Here is a 26,293-nt window from a genome sequence, read left to right on the forward strand (position 1 = left end):
TTCCCACTGGTGGTCCAGGGGTTAAGAATCCACCTGCCAATGCAGGGGACGTGGGTTCGATCCCTGGTCCAGGAAGATTCCACATGCCTCAGGGAAGCTAAGCCCATGTGCCACAACTACAGAGCGCATGCTCTAGAGCCCACATGCAGCAACTACGAGCTCACAGGCCCAAACCACTGAAAGCCCAGGCACCTAGAGCCCAGGCTCCGCAACAAGTGAAGCCGCCACAATGTGGAGCTTACTCACCGCACCTAGAGAGTAGTCCCCACTCACCGCAACTAGAGGAAGCCCGCACGCAGCAGCAACCACCCGGCACAGCAAACAACAAGGAAATAAATTTTTAAAATAAATAAAGTCAATCTTACTTTTTTAAAAAGTAGTCACTGTATGTAAACTGATTTATATTTCTTTTAGTACTCTGAGTAACTGTTATCATAAATATGATCATAGCCATTCAGGAAAGGAAGAAATTAAGGCTCCCAGAATCTAAGTAACTTGCTCAAGAACACAGCTAGTAAGTGGCAGAGGGGGGCTTTTGATCTCAGGCATCTTGTAGGCATCCACCAGATATTTCCACTGGAATACGGGAGAGGTCTGTAGTTCCCCTGAAACCCTTTTCGTGAGTGACTTCTGCCTTTCCTCATGAGTTCAGATGATCCTATTGATTGGACTGGGCCAAGGTTGGCTGAAAAGAAGGACGTATTGAAGATCGGTGAAAAGAATTCATGTCAGTGTATGGCAAAAACCACCACAATATTGTAAAGTAATTAGCCCCCAATTAAAATAAATAAATAATTTTTTAAAAAAGAATTATCTTGAAATGGAAACAAGGATCCTAACATACATGGAAGATCAACACTGAATTATCAGTGATCAATAATCATCTGTGTCCAATCCGAGTGGCTGTTCTTATGCAGTTAGGCTTACTTGTTACTCTGTCAAGCATGCTGACCCTCCCTTTTCCCTCCTCCCATCACATGTTCCCTGTACAGATTTCCATCATTCTGTGCATCCCACCCACCCAGTTCCTAGTTCTGCTAACTTGCCTTTGTCTTCCCAGGGCCTTATCCCTGGTATACTATAGGTACTCAACATATGTTTTAAAAAGTAGATGGAGGAAGAAGCTCAGAGATAGTGCTAAGTCCCAGGAAAGAGAAACTCGGAATCCACGCATGCCTGTGAGATTCAAGTGCCATTTATTGCTCAGGAAGTAATGCCTGTAATGAGTTGCAGCTGCTGCTGCTGCTGCAAAGTCGCTTCAGTCATGTCTGACTCTGTGCGACCCCATAGATGGCAGCCCACCAGGCTCCCCCATCCCTGGGATTCTCCAAGCAAGAACACTGGAGTGGGTTGCCATTTCCTTCTCCAATGCATGAAAGTGAAAAGTGAAAGTGAAGTTGCCCAGTCGTGTCCGACTCTCAGCGACCCCATGGACTGCAGCCTACCAGGCTCCTCTGTCCATGGGATTTTCCAGGCAAGAGTACCAGAGTGGGTTGCCATTGCCTTCTCCAAATGAGTTGCAGAGACCAGTAAAAACATGCTGATACTTCCAGGTCACACTGAACTGGATGCCAGTATTAGAAGCCTTAACGTGTTCCCTCCTTTTCCCCTCTTCAGCCCATTCAGTCTTTATGTAAAAAAATACACTCATTGCATGTGTGTTATACAATATAGACATGTCTCATGTTGCATGACTCGACCATGGGCACTTCATGGTACTTCCTTGGAAAAGAAAAACAACTCAGGGATGCATACTGGTTGCCGGAAATTTTTGCTTATCATTTTATGTCATCTATTTCTTTACCTAGCAATTTATAGTTTACAAGAGCCTTTACATCTTTGCTTTCCCACCCTCTAAGTTGAGGCTGGGGCTAAGACTTCCATTTACAGAGAAGGAAACTGAGTCACAAAAATCTATCATGGCTGACCATATGGCTATTTCCTCAGTTCTTAGGTATCATCGGGAGAAGGCAATGGCACCCCACTCCAGTACTCTTGCCTGGAAACTCCCATGGACGGAGGAGCCTGGTGGGCTGCAGTCCATGGGGTCGCTGAGAGTCGGACATGACTGAGCGACCTCACATCACTGTAAGCTACACCATTGATTCAACAATAGGTTTTGATGATATAAAGATCTCTATCATATTGTAAATTCATATTGCTTATAAGACACACCTCAATGTTTCTGAGACTTTAAATTACATGCACTCAGAGGGAGAGACACATATCTTAAAACTAAGGAAATGTGATAAGGTTAACGGAACAATGACTTAAAAAGCATTCTAACTCTGAGGCACTGTGTACGATTTACCTTCTCAACTACATTGTAAACTCCTGCCTGCAGGGCATTTTTCTACACTTTTTACATCTGTCTTCTCAAAATGCTTAATATAGTGGCTTCTGTAGAGTATGCTCACAGTTGCTTGATAAAAGAGTCTATTTTTCCTCTAAAAACAAAAGCTACAAGAAACTCTTATTTTTCATTCTTAAATTTCCTGGTGCTAAAAATTCCAAGAGAATATATTTGGAAATTTGCAAGAGCAGCATTTTATCTGTTGTTTCTGGGGAGACCTTGTTTGGTGACTAAGGACTGAGTCATAAGATTGCCTTTCTGAGAAAGACAAATGTCATATCACTTATATGTGGAAACTGAAGTATGATCTAAATGAACTTATTTACAAAGCAGAAACAGAGTCCCAGACACAAAAGCAAACTTATGCTTCCTGAAAGGGAAAGGAAGCAGGGGGAGATAAACTAGGAGTTTGGGATTAACACATACTCACTACTATATATAAAATTGATAAACAACAAGGTCCTACTGTAGAGCATAAGGAACTATATTAAATAATTAACCATATGGAAAAGAGTATGAAAAAGAATATATATATATATATGAATCACTTTGATATACACCAGACATTAACACAACACTGTAAATCAGCTATACTTCCATTAAAAAAAAATTTTTTTTTAATTGTCTTTCTAATTTCCTTCTTCCAGTATCATCACTCTGGGAGACTAACAAGACTTTAGAAAACTCAGGTGTCTACAAACAAAGTTGTATTTCAGAATGAAGTTCTAGATGAACTTCTAGATGAAACTCTAGACGTTCAGGGTTTATTATAAAATATTAGAGAAAAAAATCTTTAACACGTTTGCATGAACACAAACAGCCTGCTTTTTCTTTAGTATCAGGCATAACACTGTGGGACTTACGTCTTTCTACATTCGCAGTTTAGATCACCTACACATAAAAAATAAGAAAGCAAGAAATAAACCTAAGAAAACAAGATATAAAAAAAAAAAAACTGCAACCTGGAACCGTGCACAAAATAGTTTGCCTCTGATCACAGTTATTTTTTGATGAAGAGGAAAAAAATTCAACTTTTTATTTCACTCCTGGTTTAAAAACTAGTTTTAAAAAAAAAGTTTCTCCAACTCTTGTGAAGCAAAAGAAAGTAGCCTCAAGTGGCCGTAACTGAGCTTCCCATCGGATTATTGTGCAAGATTGTCTTTTATTTCCCCCCACAGTGGATAATGCGTGCTCATTGTGATTTATCTGGAGTAGGTTTCTTTTACACACTCAGGCTATATAAAGTCCAGCTAGGACTGGGAGCAGAGGCTTGAGGAACACCTGAGAGGCAGCCTCCAGTCTGGGAGAATGAAGCAGTTGGGAACATGAGCAGCAGCGTGTGAAATTGACGCTCTCTGCGGTAGGAGCCCCATGTTTGCCTCCCAGCCCAGATGAGGAGCCATTAGAAATGGGAGACAGGACCAGTATCCTATGATGGTGCTGCTTTTGTTCTCACCCTTGATTTTAATTTCTTGCATATATCTCTGACCTAGAATGATCAAGGTTCAGGCCCTGGCAAGACCGTGAACGTTTGGCCAGCTTGATTCAGCCACCTGGCAAAAGCAATGGTGATGAGGGCCTTTGTCCTGTTGGCTGTATTCGCAGAAGCCTCTGCAAGATCTTGCACTCCAAATAAAGCAGGTATGTTCTGGCACTACCCCATTTTCCTGGAAAGGACTGTTTCCTAATGCGTCTCTTCCCAGAGCTCAAAGCTCTGTACTTATATTGTTAGGAAAATGCTGTTATGTAGCCACATAGTCTTCTCTAATGACTCAGATGGTAAAGAGTCTGCTTGTATTGCGGAAGACCTGGATTTGATCCCTGGGCCAGGAAGATCCACTGGAGAATGGAATGGCAACCCGCTCCAGGATTCTTGCCTGGAGAATCCCATGAATGGAGGAGCCTGATGGGCTACAGTCCATGGGGTGGCAAAGGTTCAGACATGACTGAGTGACAAACACACACAGAAGCACTTAAGGACCCCAATGTCCATTCGATTTTTCCTGCAGAAAGTACAAACATATTGGATAAACTTACACTTTTTAAAATTGTGAAAATGTTAGCTGCTTAGTCATGTCCAACTCTTTGAGACCCCATGAACTGTAGGCTCCTCTGCCCATGGAATTCTCCAGGCATTAAAATTCTATTGAGTAGCCATTCCCTTCTCCAGGGGATCTTTCCAACCCAGAGATCGAACCCATGTCTCTCACATTGAGGGTGCTAAAGAGATGAATAAATAGAGATAAAATCTTCACCTTTTTTTTCCTATTGTCCATTTGATTACTGATTTCTGTGCTGTGCCATAAATTACTATTTCATAGCATTATGCATAAATTGACATTTTAACTTTAATGTGCTCATTTCATGGGATTAAAAAATATGTATATACATATATATGAAACCAGATTGAAATATACATGTATTTCCAATTCATTCAGTCTGGTTTAAAAAATACATTCCTTAAAATATGTTCGAGTTTAAACATGGACTAGTTTTGAATACATGTTAAGAATAGTGCAGATTTTACACAGAGGTTGCAAAATCTATAAATGGGAAACTTTAGTGACTGATGTCGGGGGGAACTTTCATCACAGCTCATGAAGAATAGTGGGGAAAATAATTTTAACCAACTGTGTTGCATGCTCAGCTGTAATAGGAGCCCACCATATGTAGATTAATATGATTACCAGATCCAATTTGAAGCCTTGTCTCTCATCTTTCCAGATGTCATTCTCGTGTTTTGCTATCCCAAAACAATCATCACTAAAATCCCCGAGTGCCCCTATGGATGGGAAGTGCACCAGCTGGCACTTGGCGGGCTGTGTTACAATGGGGTCCATGAAGCAGGCTACTACCAATTCGTAATCCCAGATTTGTCACCTAAAAACAAATCCTATTGTGGAACCCAGTCTGAGGTAAGTCTAAACTACACAGGGAAGAGCTGCTAACAGGAGGCAAGTAGGCCCGTCTGCTGTCCATCCTTAAAAGGATTCAAAATTCACCACTGTCCAATTAAGAGTCAGTCCCGACCCCCACATTTCCTGAGATGTGAGTTTTATTTAAATTCTTCTCTTCTGCCTAGTTTAGGCAACTCTGGGGATTTAAATTTGATTCTTCTAATTCTTTGCCTGAGCGGTTAGACCAACTCTGTGAGCAGAACAAACTATTGGTTTAGCCAAAAAGTTCATTCAGGGTTTTCTGTAACATCTTACAGCCAACTCAATGCGTTTCCCACCTCCGTGTCACTTGGAGCTCTGACTATGCACTCATCGCTGCCACTCTTCCTGGGCTGGACAGCTGGGCCATCTTCTACTCAAGATTCTGAAGTGGAGGCAAACTGCATTTCGCAGGCATCTTAAAGGAGAGACCCAAGTATAACACAGCCCATAATCGGGTCTTGTGAAGCACCTAGGATAGGTCATCACAATGCAAAGGAACCACAACTCCTGTCAAATGTCCTTATGGAATGGAGGAGAAATTGGAGACTTCCCAGTCACAGTTCAAGACCACAACCAGTAGCGATACAATCATGAAGAAAGGCTAGGTCTAGTATCCCTACTGCCTTGACTGTAGGAGAGGGTACATCTACTAGGTCTCAGATCCTGGGGCCACATTCGCTTCCTAAAAGCCCCACAGTGATTCAGTGATTCAGTGATCTAGTGGGAAGAACCATGGTCATGATTAACAAAAACATCTCATTTTTTAATATCCTGGTAAAATGAGCTAGAAATCATCTGTGTGGCCTCAGGCAGATCACTTCTCAAGTGAGTATTGGAGATCCCCTTTAACTCTAATATTCGGTGATTTTAAAGTCTAAGAAGTCAGAGGAAAGAATCTCAGGATTAGCGCTGATGATTGGAAGAAGGAAAGACCAAGAACTAGGCAGTAATGTTCTAGAGCTGGGAGATAGGTGAAGGTGTCACATAAGATTACTTGGGCAGGGGAAATAAATAAAAAGTTGATGTTGGGAGATAAGAGATTCTTGAACCAGTTCAGTTTGGTCAGAAGCCTGATAGGTATATAGATTTTTATTTTAAGTGTACCACATTCAACTTAGATTATTATAAACAATCTTGAATAGACTTAGGAACTCTTTACAAAAATGATCAGCTCACCTACAAACAAGAATGGGTGTTATATCAATGGCAAAGTCTATGTCTCCCCAGGGACTGACTTTCTGAGCCATCGTCCATCATTTTTCCAAGAACTTTCACTCACATGATGGGGGTAAAGGGCTACCCTAACTGCCTGCTTCCTTTCTCCAGTATAAGCCCCCCATCTACCACTTCTACAGTCACATCGTCTCCAACGACAGCACCGTGATCGTCAAGAACCAGCCCGTGAACTACTCCTTTTCCTGCACCTATCACTCCACCTACCTGGTGGACCAGGCTGCCTTTGACCAGAGGTAAGCTGCTCTACGAGAGGAGGGCTGGCTGCCTTGCGCATGCTCTGCAGTCCCCGTCAACCAGGCATGTTTCAGTCCTTATGCAAAATTCTCTCCCCTTTTCAGAGTGGCCACTGTTCATGTGAAGAACGGGAGCATGGGCACGTTTGAAAGCCAATTGTCTCTCAACTTCTATACTGTAAGTGGTCTCCAGGTCCCCACTGCTGCCCCGTGGCCTTTACAGGAGATGATGGGATGTTTCCACAGCATTTGTTCTCCTCTAAGCTGTATATGAAAGCCCATTCTTGAATTGGTGTTGAATCATAAGCTTTGGTCTAGTGTTAAGCCTCTTTGAAGACTGGATGCAACAGACATTCAGATTCATAGACTGGATGGAAGAAAGGAAAGGTGTCACAGAGAAATAAGGTTAATCTTCCCATTTCACAGATGAGAAAATCGAGACAAGAGAAATCTTGTGAGTTACCAAAGGTCAGTAGGCGGTAAAGACAGCCACAGTCTAATTCCTAACCAAGATTAGTTTCCACTACAACCCGCTCTAGAGATTTAAATTCAGGATCCAACTCTTGTTAAAACATCGGGCACAGTGTAGTGAGCTTCCTACCTGGACAGTGCTAAGGGGAAAGGTTAGGGTGGCTGCTGCTCCCTGGGTCTTTGGTCTCCAAAGCCCTTTGCTTCGTGGGTCTCCTCTTTGTCTAATTTCAGCACACTGCCTGTGTTGACACTGAAGCTAAAGGCACTCAGAATAAAGCACTCCAGAGAAACCACCTATGCCATGGCCATTAGCCCAGCTGCCCTCCTTTTACAGAGGTGCTTTGTCTTTTAGATCTGCAGCTTCCAGTGAAGAGGCAATAGCCCAGCTGGCTAAAGGAAACCACAGGCAGAAATCAGAAATAGAAACCTTTACGTAAAAGATTAGAACTGGAAGATAGCCTTAAAGGCCATCAAGTGCAACCTATTCATTTCATAAAGGAAACAATTATCTTACCTGGAGCTCCACTGACTTTGAACTCTTGGAACTCACTTTACCAGTTCCCTGAAATTCACTCAGTCATGTCCAACTCTTTGCAACCCCATGGACTGTGGTTCATGGAATTCTTCAGACCAGAATACTGGAGTGGGTAGCTTTTCCCTTCTCCAGGGGATCTTTCCAACCCAGGGATTGAACCCAGGTCTCCTGCATTGCAGGAGGATTCTTTACCAACTGAGCCACAAGGGGAGCCCAGTTCCCAGTTCTCTGGAAGCTATTAATCTGCTGAACTTAGAAGGTGAGACATAGAAGGGATCCTAGAATAACCTAGTTCACTTTACAGAAAAGGATCTAAAACCCAATGAGAAAATGATCTGCCCAAGATCCCACTTGTGGTCTAGAGCAGTTCCCAGTCTCGAACAAGGTCTTCTAACACTGGTCTCCAGGGCAAACTTACTAGGTGGGGAACGAAGCGTGAGTGTCATGACCCCCAACATTTTTTGTAGTTATTCAGTTGCACAGTCATGCCTGATTCTTTGTGACCCCATGGACTGCAACACGCCAGGTTTCCCTGTCCTTCACCATTGCCAGGAGTTTGCTCAAACTCATGTCCATTGAGTTGGTGATGCCATCCAACCATCTCATGCTCTGTCATCCCCTTCTCCTCCAATCTGACATGCACAGGCCCTTTTCAAGGCCCTCTGTCTAATTTTGTATTCAAAGTTTTAATTCTTTTCTTTCAAGAGGGCTCTCTAAATAAGCTTCAAGGTCCCACAAAACCTAGATCTGCCCCAGGCTACACACCACTAGTGATTAAGTCCCGAGAAAAGGAATCCCATACAACCCTTGACCTATACTGGCAGGGGCTTGATGCAATGTGGATCACCAGGGTGATGAAAGAATGGCAAAACCACTGAAGTAACTGAGGAAGTTTCTCCAGGAAAGAAAATAAGCTTTATACGTGACAACAGACCCAGGGGACATGTTGATGATGGGTTATCTTAACTACTGAGTCCCTGTCTGGAAGTATAGGATTGTTGCTTTAACCAGATAAAACTGTAGATATGACCCCATGAAGATTTTACGACAGGTGGAAATGGAGAGGGACCATGATTGTGTAAATACATCATTCACCATCAGTTATGTGGAGCGAAGTTTCAGACATGAATATCAAACCTTAGATCTTTTTAAAGAAAAAACAAAAATCAGGAAGCATGTTCTCAGCATCACCAGGCCATCCTCTGAGCTAGATAGACTGCTTCCTTGAACTGCTAGAAATGAGCTCTTGCTAAGGCCTTCCCTAGGGCCCAACACAACCCTTACAGGACAAATGAACCTTGGCATCGAGGGGGTTCTGAGGTTACAACGGAGGTTTTGGTACTGATTAACATTCCCACAATGGGCTCTGTTTCCTGTGCCTTACCCATGTGGTTGGTATTTTTCTTCTCCTCCCTTCTTCCACTTTCAGAGCATTCTTGCGTGCTTTTGAAGCAACAGCTGCTCCCTGCATAAATTTCCATCAAATTAGCAGAGACAGAGCAGTACCCTGCCTGGGGCAGGGGAATCAGCGCGCTGCTAATTGCCCAGGATTCCAAGAGCTCCAAACGCTGGGCTCCAAAACCACCAGTTCTGCTCAGCCTGCTTCCTCTCGTCTCTCTCCATCCTCTTCTACTTGTTACTGCAAGTGGTTCTGTAGTTGGTATTCTTGGTGAAAAGATTTTTGACTCTCAATTCCAAATAAAGGAAGGCAGTCAACCTGCAGAAGTAGCCTAACATTGAGGTTAAGAAAATAAGCCTTGACATCAGACCACAGGTTGGAAGCTTGGTCCCCTAGTTACTGTAGTATGACCTTGAGCAAGTTAGTTAACTCCTCTTGGTCTCCACCTACGAATTTGTTCAATGGGGATAATAACAGCACTTACCCAAGAGGTTATAAGGGTTAAATGAAATAATCCTTATAAAACACTTTGCACAGTTTCTGGCACAAATAAGTGTCCGAGGAAGTAGTCATGCTCATAGTTGTAAACTTTGGCCTCATTTTTAAAATATCTATCTATTTGGCTATGTCTAGTCTTAGTTGCAGCATGTAGTTCCCTGACCAGGGACTGAACCCATGCTCCCTGCATTGGATAATCAGAGTCCCAGCCACTGGATCACCAGAGAGGTCTCCAGACCTCATTCAAACTGGAAACTGAGAGCTCCTAGCTCTAGCATTGTTAACGTCAATGTCAGAGTGGGATTAGGTTGACTTTTATTCAATCAAAATGGTATAGGCTGTTGCTTTTAGTTAGACAGAAACAAATGACAAAGCTGGGATGGAACAAATGTAAGAAATAGAGACCAAAATCATAGACTTCCAGACTCAGAACAAACCTCAGAGGCGATTAATGTAGACCTTCCATCTAATGCCCCAAACCCTCTGCAAGACTGCTGAGGGATAAACTCCCTATCTCTTCCAAGGACGATGACAAATTGGGCCTTCTTGTTTTAGGTCAACATGTGAAATCTAACGTCCTGAACTCTGGCCCATTGGTCCCAATTCTCTCCTCTGAAATGATACTGCTGAAGGTCCTTCAACTAGCTTGAGCCTGTCTTTCCCAAACGAAATATCATCCCACTCTTGGTGGTCCATTCGTCATCTTATTCACTCTTCTCTGAGTATGATCCCCTGGGTTAATGCTCCTACTAAAAGGTGGAGCCCAGAATTTGCCAAAACAAATTGCCTGGGTATTAAAGGGTGACGTTCTCTGGACATAGGTCCGTAATTTTCGTGTTATTAAGAAAGTGGGGGCACACTGAGCATTGCCTTCTGTCAGGTGAGAAGTCGAGAAACTGACCATCAGAGGTGTTTCTTCTCAGAAATTGAATCAAGGGTGAAGATTGTGTTTGACACTTTGTAACAATCAGGAGGGTTCCTCTGCAAGTGGAGGCATTCCAGTATTCCAATTCCTGGTTCCTAGGAGATGGGGGCCAGGAGAAGTACCTCCGGCTACATTGGTGATGATATTATCATCCTCAGGTAGATCCTACATTTGGAAACTGTCCCTTGAAATAAAATAAATCTCAGAAAATAATAAGGAACATTAGAAGCTACTATCCTCTGCCACTTCAACTTGCACATTAAGCTGATCACTTATATTTAAGAATGTTATTGTTTAATCATTACAACCATTTAAATGGTGCCGGGGGCTGAGAGAAGGGAAAGAAAAAAATTGACTTCTGGGTGACCAAGTCAGGAGGCCCTGGATGGACCTGCGATTGATACGATAATGTAAGAGACCCTAGAAGATGATTCTGAACCCTCTTGTCAGTTCCCTAAATTTGACCCTTAGGGTGTTAAGATCTATTTTATCTAGATGTCCTTGCTGTCATTGTTTACCCATTGCAGTTCCGTAAATCTCTAAGTTAATGAAATCATTAGTATCCTGGTCTAAGCTTTATGCTCCTATTGCATATAGCCAGCATCATAGAAACATTTCTGCAAGGCAGACGAAGGCACAAGGTATTCCCATTTTGCAGATGGGAATGCTAAGGATCAAAGTCTGGCTTGCGTGGTGTGTCCCAAGTTAGTGGTGGGAACTCGGATTAATCCAGGATCCTTGTCTTGATTCCCCTGTACTTGAATCATGGCAATGAGTCCCAGCTGTCCTTGAATTGAAGCCATAGTCTCCTGAATCCACGCCTACATCTAACTTCCTCTCCTGCCCTCCTCACTCCCCGCCTCTCCCCACCTCCCCTTTACTCACTCAAGTTCCAGCAGACTGGCCACCCTGCGGTTCTGCTTGCCACTCTCTCCCCCTAGGGCCTTTTCCTGCATGGCCTGATGCCTGCCTGGCATCTCCTCCCTCCAGTCTTGATTCAAATGTCACTTCCTCAAGGAAGCCTCCCAACCACTGTATTTCAAATTAAAATCTGTCCCCTCCTTGTACTCCCAATCCACCTTACCCTGCTCTACACTTTTTTTCCATAGTTTTTCTATATAGAATACTATAGTCTATCCTAGCCATATAATTCACTTAATTATATAATTATATAATTAATTATATATATAATTATATATATATATTTATTTTATATATTTTTTATTTATATATATTATATATATTTATATATTTATATATATAAATATATATTTATATATATTTTATATATAATTATATATATATAAAATATATATATATATAAATAATTATATAATTATATAATTCACCTACTGCCTGCTGTCCAACTCCCTTGCTAGAACGTCAGGTGACTGGAGACAGAGATCTCTTCTTGTTCACTGATAAATTTCGACAGACAGGATGGCCTGACTTAGAGACTCTCTCAACATAGAGAGCAGTTCCTGACACATAGTAGGTGATCAGAAAGTTGTTTCTGTTGTTATTGTTAACTGAATTGGGAATCAAAAGTAAAAACGTTCCAGTCCAAGCTGGAATCTGCTCAAGGAAATCCAGCATTGCTGGATTCCACTCTTTTTCCATCAAGCAAGTCTTGCTCCTCATCGGCATGGATGCAACATACAGTACATGTCTCACTGTAACCAGCAAACCCAGTTATATGATGTCCTCATCCATGCTAAGATGACACCAGGATCCTAGGAGGTACTACTTCTCTGGCCCCTGAGGGTCTCACTGTGGCCTCACGAGCCTGTGTCTTTGGGTTGATCCCCACCCCCCACCCCATCCTGATGTATCTACTCCTGTCAGACCAAACTACTCATCCTGACAGATCATAATGCCCAGTGTCAATTTCCTTCCAAAGAATGCCAAGTTCTCCATTAAGAAAGAAGCGCCTTTTATCCTGGAGACATCCGAAATCGGTTCAGATCTGTTTGCAGGAGTAGAAGCCAAAGGGTTAAGCATTAGGTAAGTATGTATTCTTATTGTCTGTATTTGTAAATACAAAGATGACAAAAAAAGACCAGACCAGAGGCTTTTTAATCACCTAGCGTTTCTAGGCATATAATTCTCAGGCTTAAAGTGAGATGTGTTTTGTTTCATTTTCAGGTTTAAAGTGGTTTTGAACAGCTGTTGGGCCACACCCTCGGCTGACTTCATGTATCCTTTGCAGTGGCAGCTGATCAACAAGGGGTAGGTACAGTTCTCTGGACCACAAGCCTGAGTGGTGGGACCAGGTAATCCGGGGTGACTCTGGCTCGGGACGGCTTGGGAGGAAGAGATGGAGCCTGTTGGGGCCACATTAGTGACTTCCTCTGTGTTTCCAAACTGAGTAATGATACCAGGAAAAGCTTACATAGTGCTTTCTAGGTACCAGATACTATCCTGAGAGCTTTTTCACGTACTAACTCACTTCCCTGACAAGTGAGTATGATTACTATCATATCCTCTTTCCAGATGAGGAAACCAAGGCATAGGAGGGGTTAAGTAATGTCACATAATTAGTGCATATGCGTGTTTATGGGGAAATGGGCACGTTGGGTTCAAATCCAGTCCATCTGACGTCAGAACCCAGATGAGGACTAAATTAGATGTCCATGCAAAAAGTTTAGCATATAGTACCTGGTTGGTATCCAATCAATTTTAATATCATTGTTTTTATTTACTAATAATTCCATGAGTAATTCTTAAAATTTGGAGTAGAGGACTAAAGTATTGGAATTATAGCATAGAAAAGTGATTCTAGAAATCATACACAGATGGCTTAGAAACAGTACACAAGAGGTATAAAGACCAGCTTAGAGGCTGTGGCAGCTCTAGAGCCCAAGGTGATAAGACCTGAATCAACGCTGTAGCTAAGTGAATGAAAAGGTCATCCAACGCCATCCAAGTGGGGAAAAGCAATAAAAATTTAGCAACCGATCGGATATAGTAGAGGGAAGGACAGAGCACAGCATCTGAAGATCATGTGACAAAGAATGCTTTCTACTGTTGACTGTGGATTGTGAACATGAGGAATAGTTTGTAAGCTCCCAGGGAAGAGAGGTTCTGGGTAAGGGAGTCTGGATTCTCCTTGAGTTCATGATGACATGCTAACCCTGAGATGACAGTTGTCTAGAAACACTTAGAATTGTAACTTTGGAAAGCAAAAGAGTATACTAGAGTATGCTATTAGATAAGTATACCAGATGAGTAGATGAGTATACTAGAGATGCAGGCATTGTCCACGCAATGTAAACTCAGAAGAGGCCACACACAGTAAACTCAGAAGTTTACTCATTGTCCACACACAGTAAACTCAGAAGAGGCCATTCCCCAAACCAAAGCAGACAATTACACTGGAACTCATCAGGGCTAAGCAAAAATAAAGGGGCGAGGGACAAAGATGATGAGATAACAAAGATAAAGCCACTTTGGATCTTTATATATATTTATTTAAGAAGCACTCATACAGCCCTTGGGCTTCCCTTGAGGCTCAGCTGGTATAGCATCTACCTGCAATACTGGAGACCTTTGTTTGATCCCTGCATTGGGAAGACCTGCTGGAGAAGGGAAAGGCTACCCACTTCAGTATTCTGGCCTGGAGAATTCCATGGACTGTATAGTCCACGGGGTTGCAAAGAGCTGAACACAACTGAGTGACTTTCCCTTCATATAGCTCTTACAACATACCAGACACTGCTCTAGATAGGTATTTTACAAATACTCTTTTGAATATCATTAAAATTCCTAGAAAGTAGGTAGTATAATAATCACTATTTTATAGATGAGGAAAGTGAGGAACAGGCAGATTCAAATTCCACAAGTCTAAGCTAGTAAAGGGATGATGATCTGAGCAGCATTATGGACAGAGGAGCCTGGCAGGCTACAGTCCATGGGGTCGCAAAGAGTAGAACATGACTGAGTGCACATGCGCACACGCACACACACATTACCTTATAACACCAGGTAGGACAGGTCAGTAAGGGCCACATGCAAGCCACCTATCTTCCTGTAGGGATGAGAGCTCAGTTTGGCTCTTAATTCATATGTTATTGAATGAGCCATTTAGGTTTTGTTGTTGTCGGTACAAATCCAATGACTTCAGAGAGATTCTAAAATAAGTTATTTTAAAATAAATTATTGACCTATAGGGACCTTGAAATTACCAATAGGCATTGGGAACCTCTCTCAAACAATAGCCACACAAGGGCAAAGTCTTCTGACACATCATGGAATTGTCTCCTTAGATAGTTCTGGTACTCTTGCTCACCTAGCAGATGTGTGATATGACAGAAAAGGGAATGCTTGTGACTTTGGGGTAGTCTCTACAAGTGGTCCTCGAACTCTAGTGTGCACAGGATTTCCTTCGGGTGCCTGCTACTCATACAGACACATCGCAAACCTACAACTTCAGACGATCCCAGGGTGAACCCCGGGAATCTGCATTTAAGTGCTGCTAAATCAAAGAAGCCCTGATATAGTTGCAAACTCTGCCTAGTTGAAATGGCCCTTTGAAGTTGGAGATACATACACAAAGACCAGTGCCAAGGGGGGAGAATTAGAAAGTCCACTCCATAACCTCCCACATGCTTTTGGTTCACATCAGGCCCTTTGGGAGGAAAGCCCAGTTTTCAAAATGCCTGGAGAGATTGCAATAAATAGGTTGTCAGGAATTTTGACCTCAGGTGGGGAAAGGAGACTCCTGTGATGACGGTGTAAAAGCCTCCCTCTGGACGTTCTACAATCCTGAGCTACCTGTCACGGGCAGGCAAATACCACAGTCAGAAGTGCCAAGGCATCTAGGCCTGCCTATGGCTTACCTCCTGCCTGCCGCCAACAAAGCTCTGCTTACGTTGTTTTCCACTGGCTGACACCCGGCCTTGGACACTCCAGCAGCAAGGATCTATTTTAAGCACTTAGTCTTGAATTCGTATGAGGATCTCAGGTTTAAAGACCGAATGATCCTTCAAGAGTCTTGTTTCACAGCTCAGAAAATGTCCTTAGCTCTGTCACCGCTCAGAGGCCTTCACCAACAGAACCCCGCTTCCGGCCTTGGTCAGATAAAAGGTGCAGTGTTCAGGCCTCATTTCACTCAATGACTCTCAGAGTTAACATCCCTTCTGTCCTACCTCTAATTTGGCCCTAATGTCTGATTCTGATAGAGGGGGCAGGGTAGGGTCCACCATGAAGGTTCCCTGGGGTGGTTGCTCTGCTCTCTGTTGTATGTCTTGAGCTGGAACGACAGTAGAGTCAGAGGCACACGCCAGGAGAGGCATGAACTTTGGGGTCCAAGCAGGGCTGTTCACTGGTCTTGAGCTTTTGAACCCATAGACCTTTGTTCCAGAGGACAGATCCTGATGCTCACCGTCACCTGTACGCAAGTCCCCACACTCTGTGGGCCCCCGTATATTCCCAAGAAACACTGTGTCTCTTCCAAACACCTGGTTGAATGTCTAGCACTTATGTAGAGAATCCATATGTGCTGGGCAAATGAAAAATTACTGTGCTTAAACCAGGGTTTCCCAATCTCAACACCATGAACTCTTTGGGCTGGATCAGTCTTTGTTGTGGGGTCTGTCCTGTGCCCTCCAAGACATTCTGTAGCATCCCTGATCTCTACCCTTTAGACGCCAGGAGCATTCCCCAGTCCCCCAAGTCATGACAACCACATGCCAAATGGCCCCCAGGTGAGAACTATGGGTTTCAACCCATGTCCATCTGTTATCATTTTTTTTTCTTTTACTGCAATATACTTTTGGAATTTTGAAACTTCCCAATAGCACATTCTCCTTACAGAGAATTTAGGAAAAAAAAAAAAAAAGTCCATAATAGCCAGGGTTATTTAGGTAGTATCCCTCGAGCCATTTTTTTCTGTGCGCATATTAAAAATATCACTTTTTTTTACCAAAGTAATTATATATAATAGAATGGACATAAAACTTAAGTAATGTAAATTCAAATTCCCAGTGGCAAAACCTCACAATACACACGCAGCAATGTGCTGGGTGTGACCTGGGCAGAGGTGGCTATGGCAGCAGACTGGGAAATGCTGCTCCTAGCACCGCCGTCTCTATTTTGGACACATGCTGAGAGTCTGGACACATTCCATCCGCCAAGCACACTATCTTGGGGGTTTCATTTCTTTGGGACAGAGATGTGATGACTTACCAGATGTATGGCTTCTCAAAGTTGTTTCACCCTGGCTGCACTCTGTCTGTAGACTAGGGATGACCACAGCCATCTCATAGCTCCTCAGAGACCCCAGAGAAATGAAGACAAGTGAGATGCCCCCAAAGTGCTTCAAAAGGAGAATGTGCTGTGTAACAGCCCAGAGGGGGCTATGCGTGACTTTGCCTCAGACACTCTTGCTGGAGTTCACAAGGTGACCTTGTCTCCCCCACTTCCCTCCCTCCACCCCGTGTGCTCCAGCTGCCCCACGGATGAAACAGTCCTTGTGCATGAGAACGGGAAAGACCACAGGGCAACCTTCCAATTCAATGCCTTCCGGTTCCAGAACATCCCCAAACTATCCAAGGTGTGGTTACACTGCGAAACGTTCATCTGTGACAGTGAGAAGCTCTCCTGCCCCGTGGTGAGCCACCCCTCCCCGGAACAAGAGTGTTACCTGAGCTTGGGGGTGGGGGAGAGCAGTATTTGAGAAGCTGTATATTTTTTTAGCTGGGAATTATCACTTGACCCTGTAGGTGTGTGCTGAGGACATTCTGGAGGAAAGGATGCTGAGGGTGGGAGCAGATGTCCCAGGCGGTTCTGCCCCGCCACCAACAAGGTACATGGTCTGGCCCATGTCACTTAACCCCTGAGCCTGGTTTTCCCATTTTTAAGGATAAAGTGGTGATGAGTAATAGCGGCCCTTCTCTTCAGAGAGCAGTGTTAGGGAAAATGAAAGCAATAACAGACGTGGAAATGCTTTGGAAAAGTTAAAAGGATAAGGGAAATTCAAAATCCAGGTGATAGCAGTAAGCTCTGGATGGAAGGCAAAGGTACTTTGAGTTCCTGACTTACCAGCCTGAGGGTCCATCTCTGGGACTTGTGATGGACCAGAGAGATGCTGTAGGAATTCCCACGTGAGATCATAGTTGTTCTGATCACCTGAGAGAAAGGACCCAGCTTCACAGACACATTTAGTGTAGCTCATGCAGGGTGGTCAGTTTCCCTTCTGCTTCTCCCCCAAGAAGTTGCTGCAAGATCAATCAACATGCAGAGTGAATTCAGGTGGGAGACAGTTTTCCATTGGGACCTGGTGTGAACCTGATCCTCAGAGCGGTGGTTCCAAAGTTCGGTCCATGCGGCTGCAGCATCACTTGGGAACTTGTTAGGTGAGGATACAAAGTCTCAGCCCCCTGCCCCAGATCCACTTGATTCAGACACTCTGGCTGGGCCCAGCCATCTGTGCTTTAGCAAGCTCTTCGGGTAATTCTGAGGCATGCTCCAGTTTGAAAACCACTGCCTTAAAGACCTCAAAGCCCTTAATTCCAAACTGTTAACCTCCTCCAGTCTGTTTGGACCAGAGACCTTGGTGAGGAGGGACACAGTGCTTCTGAAGAGGGCACCTGCTCACCTGTAGTAACCAACAGATATAAGATGATAATCTCTGTTTCTATTGATCCCTATTTGGCCAGATAGTAGTCACTTATGCACAAACAGATAAAGGGAAGGCAGTAGAGAAACATTTAACTGTTCCTGGAAGGATAATCCTGGAAGGATAATTGGTATTACCTTTAAAAAACAAAATGAACCGGAACACATTTTGCAGGCGTCCACATGTCAGACCACTCTGACAAGAGTAACTATGGGCAAAAGTCTTACTTCTCATCAAAAGAAAGTGTCAGTTCCCTCCCACACGCTATGTGGATTTGTTCCAGCTTTAAGAGTTCATGATGGAAAGATTTCTTTTTGTCAAGTCAGAGAAGGGATGAGATACATCTCTCACTTGGTTATAAAAGAATAAGGGAACTAGTATCTGAGGTCTGGGGAATTTTGACTCCATCAAGTTTGTGACTTTTGAAAAAAAAAATCTCTTTTCTCTCCTGTGTTTGTTTCTGATCCCACCTCCGCCCTCCCCTCCTCTCCCCTTGGCTTCTGCTGGGTCTCCAGACTTGTGACAAGCGGAAACGCCTCCTCCGGGACCAGACTGGGGGCGTGCTGGTGGTGGAGCTCTCCCTCCGTAGTAAGCTTCTCTGTTTTCCAAACAGTTGCCTTCATGTCGGGCTATGTCCACAGGCACGGCCAGTTTGAGCATTTTCACTGAATTGCCAAACCAGTTGTGCCTGTAGACACAACCTTTACCCGCAACGAGTCTCCCCACCCGGGGGCGGTGGGGAAGTTTGTTAATTACCCTAAAAAGTTGGGCCTGTGGCTGCATTTCCAATGCCCCACAGGGACTAGGAAGTGCTGAACTTCCAGACACGGTGTGCAGGCAATAATAATAGAAAACCAAGCTACTGGGGCATCCAGGGAGAAGGCAATGGCACCCCACATTTTGTGTCTATGTCCCGAGGAATCTTATAAATGACTTATCAGCAAATGGAGTGCGGGTGGGAACCAACAACTGGTTTTATGTTTCTTGAGATGTTAGCTCAGTTCCAACCTGGCTTCTAATTTTGAAAGTAGTTTTAGGCATTATATTTTATTATCATGCATTGTTTTAACTGTTAACCTTTTCTGAAGATGATAATACATTTAAGGATTGATATTCCTGAATCAAATTATTACACTGTACCTAGCATAGTAAACCGGAGAAGGCAATGGCACCCCACTCCAGTACTCTTGCCTGGAAAATCCCATGGATGGAGGAGCCTGGTGGGCTGCAGTCCATGGGGTCTCGAAGAGTTGGACACGACTGAGCGACTTCACTTTCACTTTTCACTTTCATGCGTTGGAGAAGGAAATGGCAACCCACTCCAGTGTTCTTGCCTGGAGAATCCCAGGGACGGGGGAGCCTGGTGGGCTGCTGTCTATGGGGTCACACAGAGTCAGACACGACTGAAGCGACTTAGCAGCAGCAGCAGGGCATCCAGGGCAATTCAACAAACCAGTAAAGGAGCAAGCTCGGCCTGGGTTGGTGCTGGTGTTTCAGAAATAAAGGAGCCACATATGGGTCTCATCTTCTAGAATGTACCATCCAGCAAAGAGAGAGATGCTAAATGCTAAGGGAAAGGGAGGTGACTGTTCATCGTGGTGGGGGAGGCAGGGTCTATGGGCATGGATAGGTGGGCCACTCGACCTAGTCAGGCTTAGGGAAGACCTCTGTGAGTCATCTTGAAGTCAGGCCCTCAAGGGGCCTGTGACATCAAGGGTGGGCAAGCTGTGGCGAGGCTGGAGTCAGCAAACTCTGGCCAGGAACCCAAACCCAGGCACTGCCTGATTTTGTATGATCTGCAAGCTAAGGATGGTTTTTCCTTTTTATGTGGTTGCAAAAATCAAAACAGTATTTAATAACACTCAAAAATTATATGAAATTCAAATTTCGGTGTTTCTACAGAAAGTTTTATTGGAACATGGCCACACTGGTTCATTTAGGGGTTGTCTCCACCTGCTTTCAACCACCTCAAGTGGTTGCAATAGAGACCATGTGGTCTGTGAAGCTGAAAATATTTATTATCACCTGCCCTTTCCAGAAAGTTTACCAAGCCCTGCTAGAGAGAGCTGAGAAGAGAATGGTGAGATGAAGCCTTGTCAAGCCTGCTAGAAATTTTGTCCTAAAGGCAGTGGGGAAATCAGTCAGGTTTGTGTTTTAGGAACACAGCTGCTCCCTCTGTAATATTTTCTTAAAGCTTCTGCATTTTCTCTTTACTCACTACAGGCAGGGGATCCTCTGGTCTCTATAGCTTCTCAGGTAAGGAAAAGAGCTCCATGCAATGTTTTTAACAGGCAGATGTGTGTTTCAAAGGGGCTTCCCAGGTGGTGCTGGTGGTAGAGAACCCACCTGCCAATGCAGGGTTCAATTCCCGGATCAGAAAGATTCCCTGCAGGAGGGTACGGAAATCCACTCCAGTAACCTTGCCTGGACAGAGAAGCCTGGCAGGTAATAGTCCATAGAGTTGCAAGGAGTCAGACATGACCACAGTGACTTAGCATGTACATGTGTTTTTTTAATTTATTTTTTATTGAAGGATAATTGCTTTACAGAATTTTGCTGTTTTCTGTCAAACCTCAACATGAATCAGCCATAGGTGTACATATATCCCCTCCCTTTTGAACCTCCCTCCCATCTCCCTCCCCAGCCCGCCCCTCTAGGTTGATACAGTCCCTGTTTGAATTTCCTGAGCCATACAGCAAATTCCTCTTATGTTTTAAAAGAAGCTTATCTTTGGTCCCTTAAGAATTAAAAGGTATACTTTAAAGCACATCTGAATGAGGTGGAGGGAGACTAGAGGTAGAGGTCTCTCTCCAACCAGCCCCTGAGCTCGGAAGGGAGGGAGGAGCTGGGGGCAAGTTGGATGAAGCAGAATGGGACCCCTACCCCCAGCCCCACCAAGTCTGAGCACAGACATCATCAGGTGGTTTCCTGGGGGTTTCTGCATTTGCAAAGCTTGAGTTTTCAATGATCTGTTCATTCAACAAATATTTCTAGTCCCTTCTGTGACTCTGCTGTCATGAACTGAGTGACCTTGAGCCATGACCTCACCCATGCATCCCCCAGTTTCCTCTCTGAAGCTGGGTTAATAATTGCCCGTCTCATACACAGAAGTTGTTGTGTGGCTTAACTATTACAGCTAAGAGCCCTAAACAATGCTCAGCATGCAGCAAACATCCAGTAAATATCAACCATAATTACTGACTCTGTACCAGGCACTCCTCTAGGCGGTGTGACTATCACAGTGAACAAAGCAAGCAGGGCTCCTGCCCTTCCTAACGTGTGTGAAGTGGGGTGGGTGGGAGCTGAACAGTGATTTAGACAGCAGCCCGAGAAGCCTCTTAGAGGAAGAAGATCTCACCAAATGATGAAAGGAGGTAGCTATGCGAGAAGATGGGCAAGCCAGTTCTATTTATTCATAAACTCACAGATGTAGGCTTTGCTCTCATAATTACAGGAAATCGTGCAAATCAATTCTTTATGATACCAGGATTCTCATTCTTAAAGGCAGTTCTACAGCTCACGCCATACAGTGAAAAGCACCATCACTATATTATTTAAGTTCAGGTTCCCACTTGTCAGAGTTCCATATCCTGAGCTTATCTGTTGGGTTCTTTGCACTGAGGAAGGTGAGCTATGGAAACCCTGGAGGATGAAACAATCTGACTATGTATACAACGTGCAGAGTTTTATGAAAACCCACTCAACGCCCTTGAGTGGACTCTTTGATGTTGACTCTTTTGCTGAGTTCTCCTTGCTCCTTGTTGAACTGTTTCTGTCTCCTTTCCTGTCTGGTCCACAGATGTCCTCTATCACCTCATCGTGATGCTGGGGGTTTGCACTGTGTTATAAGGGAGAGCTGGGCAGGCAGATGCAGCTCCTCCACCAAGACCATCTCCTCTGTCAATGACAAACCACATATATTGTGCTGCCAAAAAGAACAAACAAGACCATATCACTGGGGAGCAGAGAATAGCGCTTTGCCAAATATGTGTTCCGGTGATCTTTGCGAATTTCAGTGATCGTTTTTTCTTTGGTGCCCCACTTCCTCCTGTGACTTCCTGTGGCTCTTAGGTTCTGCTGTTTCTCCCCTGCAGCTGGTGGGGAAGTCTCCTTTCCCCAGATTCAAGTCGGGGCTGCAGTGGACTCCTTTGAAAGTTATTCTGATTTGAAAAGAGTAGCAACCAAGCACAGCTGAACATTTTGAGGAGACGGTAGAGAATAAGCACAAAGTCAGCACTGGGGACAGAATGCACAGAACAGCCAAGTCTGCCCAAGGGGCCTTTGTCATCCAGGCTGTGCAATTCCTATCTAAGGACCAGGGTTGAGCCACTAGGCAGGGGTTCTAATCTTTGAAGTGATGATGTGGAAATCAGAGCAGAAACGTTTATTTTGCTCCAAACTGAACAGTATGAAGGAAAATGCTTCTTGAGAAATCCCCATGAGTGCTAACCTAATTTTTTTTTTACTACAAAGTTTTAAAATATGTATAGACATTATGTAGGTAGACACTCACTATGTTTATAGCTGATATAGACTTCTAAGATGAGAAGCAAATAACAAGTTGAATAGGGCTCAAGCTGCAGAAGGAATAAAACATTAGCATTCATTTCACGTGATAATACAGCATTGCCTAAACGAAACTGCTGCTTGCAACATGCCTCAGAGGGACTACCGTGACAGGTTCTCTGCAGCTTGGCAATCCCATCCTGCTGTGCCTTGTGATGCCCACGGCTCTCACTATTTTTATTCACTCTGCTAAGAAATCTTGATTCAGAGAGTGGTCTGACCTCATTTAGCCTTGACTGCGACATTCAAGCCCATATCTGTTTTTCTCTCACTAACCTGTATCGTTCAAACGGAACCAACAAAACATCGGAAACATAAATGCAAAGAAAATGAAAACAAATGGCCAGTGAAACCGGGTGGTGTCGATGCTGAGAGCACTGCCACTCCAGTCACCCAGAAAATGGTGAGAGGAATGACTTACACAAACAAAGAAAAGCGGAAAGAAGTTGTCCTGGTAGAGAATCGGCAGATCCCAGAAAATATATTGAGGACCCCAGTTTGAGGCTAGCAGCTGGGATGTCATTGGAAAAGCCTGAGCTTTAAATTCTGTTCTTTGTCTTGTATAGATTTGGGCTTATTGTTGGAAAACATGTCAGCTTGTATCTCTGCATTTAATATATTTGAGAAGTTTTAAGATCTGTAGTTTGGTGCTTTTAAATGGTGTTAATGAACTCAGAAATTAAGCTAATTCTAAAATCTCTGGAGACACAGAGTGCGTGTTTAGCAATAGGTTACATTAAAATAAGTCGATATGGTCAAACTGGTCTCAAAGCTGGTACTCCAACCATTTGGGATCTCTTCTTCCTATAAATTCAGAATTTTTGTAGCTAGCTTTTACTTCAAAAGGACAGACGATATATTTTATCAGTTCTAGTCAAAAACTCTTTAATAGCATGCTCACAGGCATAATCACAAATCCTTGGCTGTCAGAGTAAAACAATGTTGTGGTAGTTTTGCTTTGTTTTATCATAATGTTTAATGATCTTGTATCTCTTTGTGGTGCTACGGAATAAATAAAATGTCTTAAAGTAAATAACCAATGACTATAGCTTACAGTGTTAATGTATCATGTTGATAGCCAATTCTTCAATCCACGCAGGGGTTTCTACAACTAGAACTTCTTAGATTCACATATATCCCACTGGTGTTCAATCATTTTATCCTACATTTGCATTCCGAAAATTCCAATATTGGCTTTCTGTGCGAGGAGGTGCAGCCATTTCACACGATGAGTGTTTGGGGGAAAAGTTTCTGTGGCCATCACTGTCTCTAAGGCCATCATGTCTCAGTAGCAACTGCATATGTTTAGACTTGAAGTTAACTAACAGGTCTATGATATTTGGTTGTATGTTTCATGTCTCACAACTTCTCTATCACTAAGAGAAAGCTACTCTCCAAACATTCTGTCTTGCAAATTCCCATTAGTGCTGAAGAAAAAATAGACATTGAGAAGAGGAGGGAATAATAATTTCCCCTTTAGGCATCTTTGGTTGATATAGAAGCAACCTGGATACAGATTTTAGGAATTCCTGGTTATGAGTCCTAAAGACATCTATCTCTCTTAACTTGAGTAATTCAAAGGATATACATAGAGACATGGACATATACACATACATATATATACTGAGTGTACACATGCACAGAAATCTCTACCTATTGGCCAACTGATAGATACAGCTATACCTATAACTATAGAGAGATAGATACAGAGAGATGTATGTATATACTCAGCATATGTGTACATATGAGTCTATGTGTGTGCATGTGTATGTATATATGTGAATGTGTGTGAATATATATATGTAGGCACGTGTGTGTGTGTGTATATATATATATACGTATATATATATTCTCCAGGCATGTGTGTGGTTGGATGCCAAAAGTTTGTATCATAATGTTTGATGAAAAAGGCATAAGTAACAGTCTTTACTATGTGAACATAACTGTGTAAGCTTGTGGGCTAGGGCTGGAAGGGAACAAACACCCACACTTGATACAAATACAAAGACTGGACAATAACAGTTGATTATCACATCCCACCCCATCCCTACATCTGTGTATCATTTTCTAATTCTCTTTCAATGCACGAATATTGGATTTCTCAGTTACTTCCGCTCTTTTGCACATACCTCTATTAGTCCTTAATACATTGCATTACTAGTATGCTTCCTCTCTCCCAGTGAACTGAGAGCTAAAGATCATGGAAAGTTTCATATTTTCTTGTGTCTCCCAGTGTGGCACCTGGCACAGAATAAGTACTCAATAAATGCTCTTTGAATTAATGAAATGTTCATAAGGATGGATAGATACATGGGTAGAGGAATAGATGGATATGTGAATGGATGGATGGATGGATGGAAACTGGCCGATCTCTCTGAGAGACCCAGAGCAGAAGCTGCCTTGTTTGCGTTCATGATGGGACAAAGTGCTAGCACTCAGAAGCCCTGATCCCAAACAAGGGAAGAAGGTATAAGGCATGAGGAGCAACTTTTGGCCCACGGTCTCCATGCTGAGGTAGCTCCATGTTTCCTACATATAAATGCCTCTTCCTCTCTCCTTCCAAGCATCAGTCACGAGCTTTCAATCCTTGATGCTGAAGGGCTTTGGAGAGGAGCAGAGCCCACCACAGTGAAAACGGAATTGTGGCATCTGTGCAGGTCCAAGAATTCAACTGCTTACCTCAGGGCAGAAGAGTTCTGCTGATGGGAGCTCAGGCACTCCATGGAGCTGGGTTACCGTTTGCAAAACTCTTCCCTCGGCGCCTAGATAGTGTCCCTCTTCCTGAAGAAAGGCAGGAATTCCACCAAACCGTTTGTCAAATTTGGTATTAAATGCTCCCATCCCACCAAAAAGCCCTATACAGAGCTCAGAAATATCTCCACAAAGGCCACTCTGAGATAAAGTGAAAAAGAAAATATTCCTCTTTGGTTTTCACATCTTCAGTCCTGGAAATTCAATAGAAAAAGACTCAAAGAGGACATATCATTCAAGTTGCTCTGCCATTTTCAGCGGCAGCCACATGGAAGATAATCTGGATGCAAGGAGTTTCAAGGAATTAAAAAATATATATATACTGTAAATGCATCAGTGATTCAGTAGATCTATCGCAAAACCCACAAAACCAACATGGGACCCCATTCTTTTTGTAAAGGGGAAATTACTCATGGCAGAATCGATGGGTTCACCTTTTCTCCTGGAGATTAAAAAATTAAATACTTCATAAATGAATTTTAAAAATCCTACTTAAAATTCAAGCCTCGATTCTGTCCTTTGCTCAGTGGATAGGAAAGAAATTAAGCAATAAATTGAGAACAGGATATTATGCATTTGGAAGGCGCAGTGCTCACAGGAAGTGAAGCCAGGCCTTCCAGCCAGAGTGCGGGGGTTCTGCCGGCCCGGGGTGGCCTAATTCTGTTGGATTTCAATGATTCACACCTCAGATAGAGCTTCAACCTAGAAAACATTCCTGAGATGCCTTTGGCTGTGGGCTTCTATGTCCTTGCCTTCTGATTAGCTGATA

The 26,293-nt window shown here is 43.4% G+C and overlaps 1 protein-coding gene and 1 long non-coding RNA gene across 8 annotated transcripts; one reads left to right on the forward strand and one right to left on the reverse strand.

Annotated features, from left to right (window-relative positions):
- Positions 1-257: 257 nt before the first annotated feature.
- Positions 258-18,481, reverse strand: LOC123331349. The gene is made up of 3 exons (XR_006547929.2): positions 18,345-18,481; positions 17,631-17,806; positions 258-685 (listed from the first exon to the last, which is right to left on the reverse strand). It is a non-coding gene; the product is annotated as an uncharacterized LOC123331349 (long non-coding RNA).
- TECTB (tectorin beta) lies at positions 3,570-23,809 on the forward strand. Of its 7 annotated transcripts, none has more exons than XM_044935066.2 (12): positions 3,570-3,713; positions 3,847-3,994; positions 5,078-5,268; positions 6,619-6,761; positions 6,837-6,939; positions 12,490-12,593; positions 12,735-12,818; positions 17,037-17,199; positions 17,312-17,394; positions 18,723-18,795; positions 20,431-20,463; positions 22,007-23,809. In XM_044935066.2, the coding sequence occupies exons 2-12, from the start codon at positions 3,919-3,921 to the stop codon at positions 22,028-22,030; spliced, it is 1,077 nt and encodes a 358-aa protein (XP_044791001.1). In that variant the 5' UTR covers positions 3,570-3,713; positions 3,847-3,918; the 3' UTR covers positions 22,031-23,809. The 7 variants fall into 7 exon arrangements, with proteins under 7 accessions (XP_044791001.1, XP_044791002.1, XP_044791003.1 ...); XM_044935067.2 differs by having other exon boundaries at positions 6,867-6,939; XM_044935068.2 differs by lacking the exon at positions 20,431-20,463.
- Positions 23,810-26,293: the final 2,484 nt, after the last annotated feature.

The sequence above is a fragment of the Bubalus bubalis genome, chromosome 23 (assembly GCF_019923935.1).
Source record: "Bubalus bubalis isolate 160015118507 breed Murrah chromosome 23, NDDB_SH_1, whole genome shotgun sequence".
Classification (NCBI taxonomy): Eukaryota; Metazoa; Chordata; class Mammalia; order Artiodactyla; family Bovidae; genus Bubalus; species Bubalus bubalis.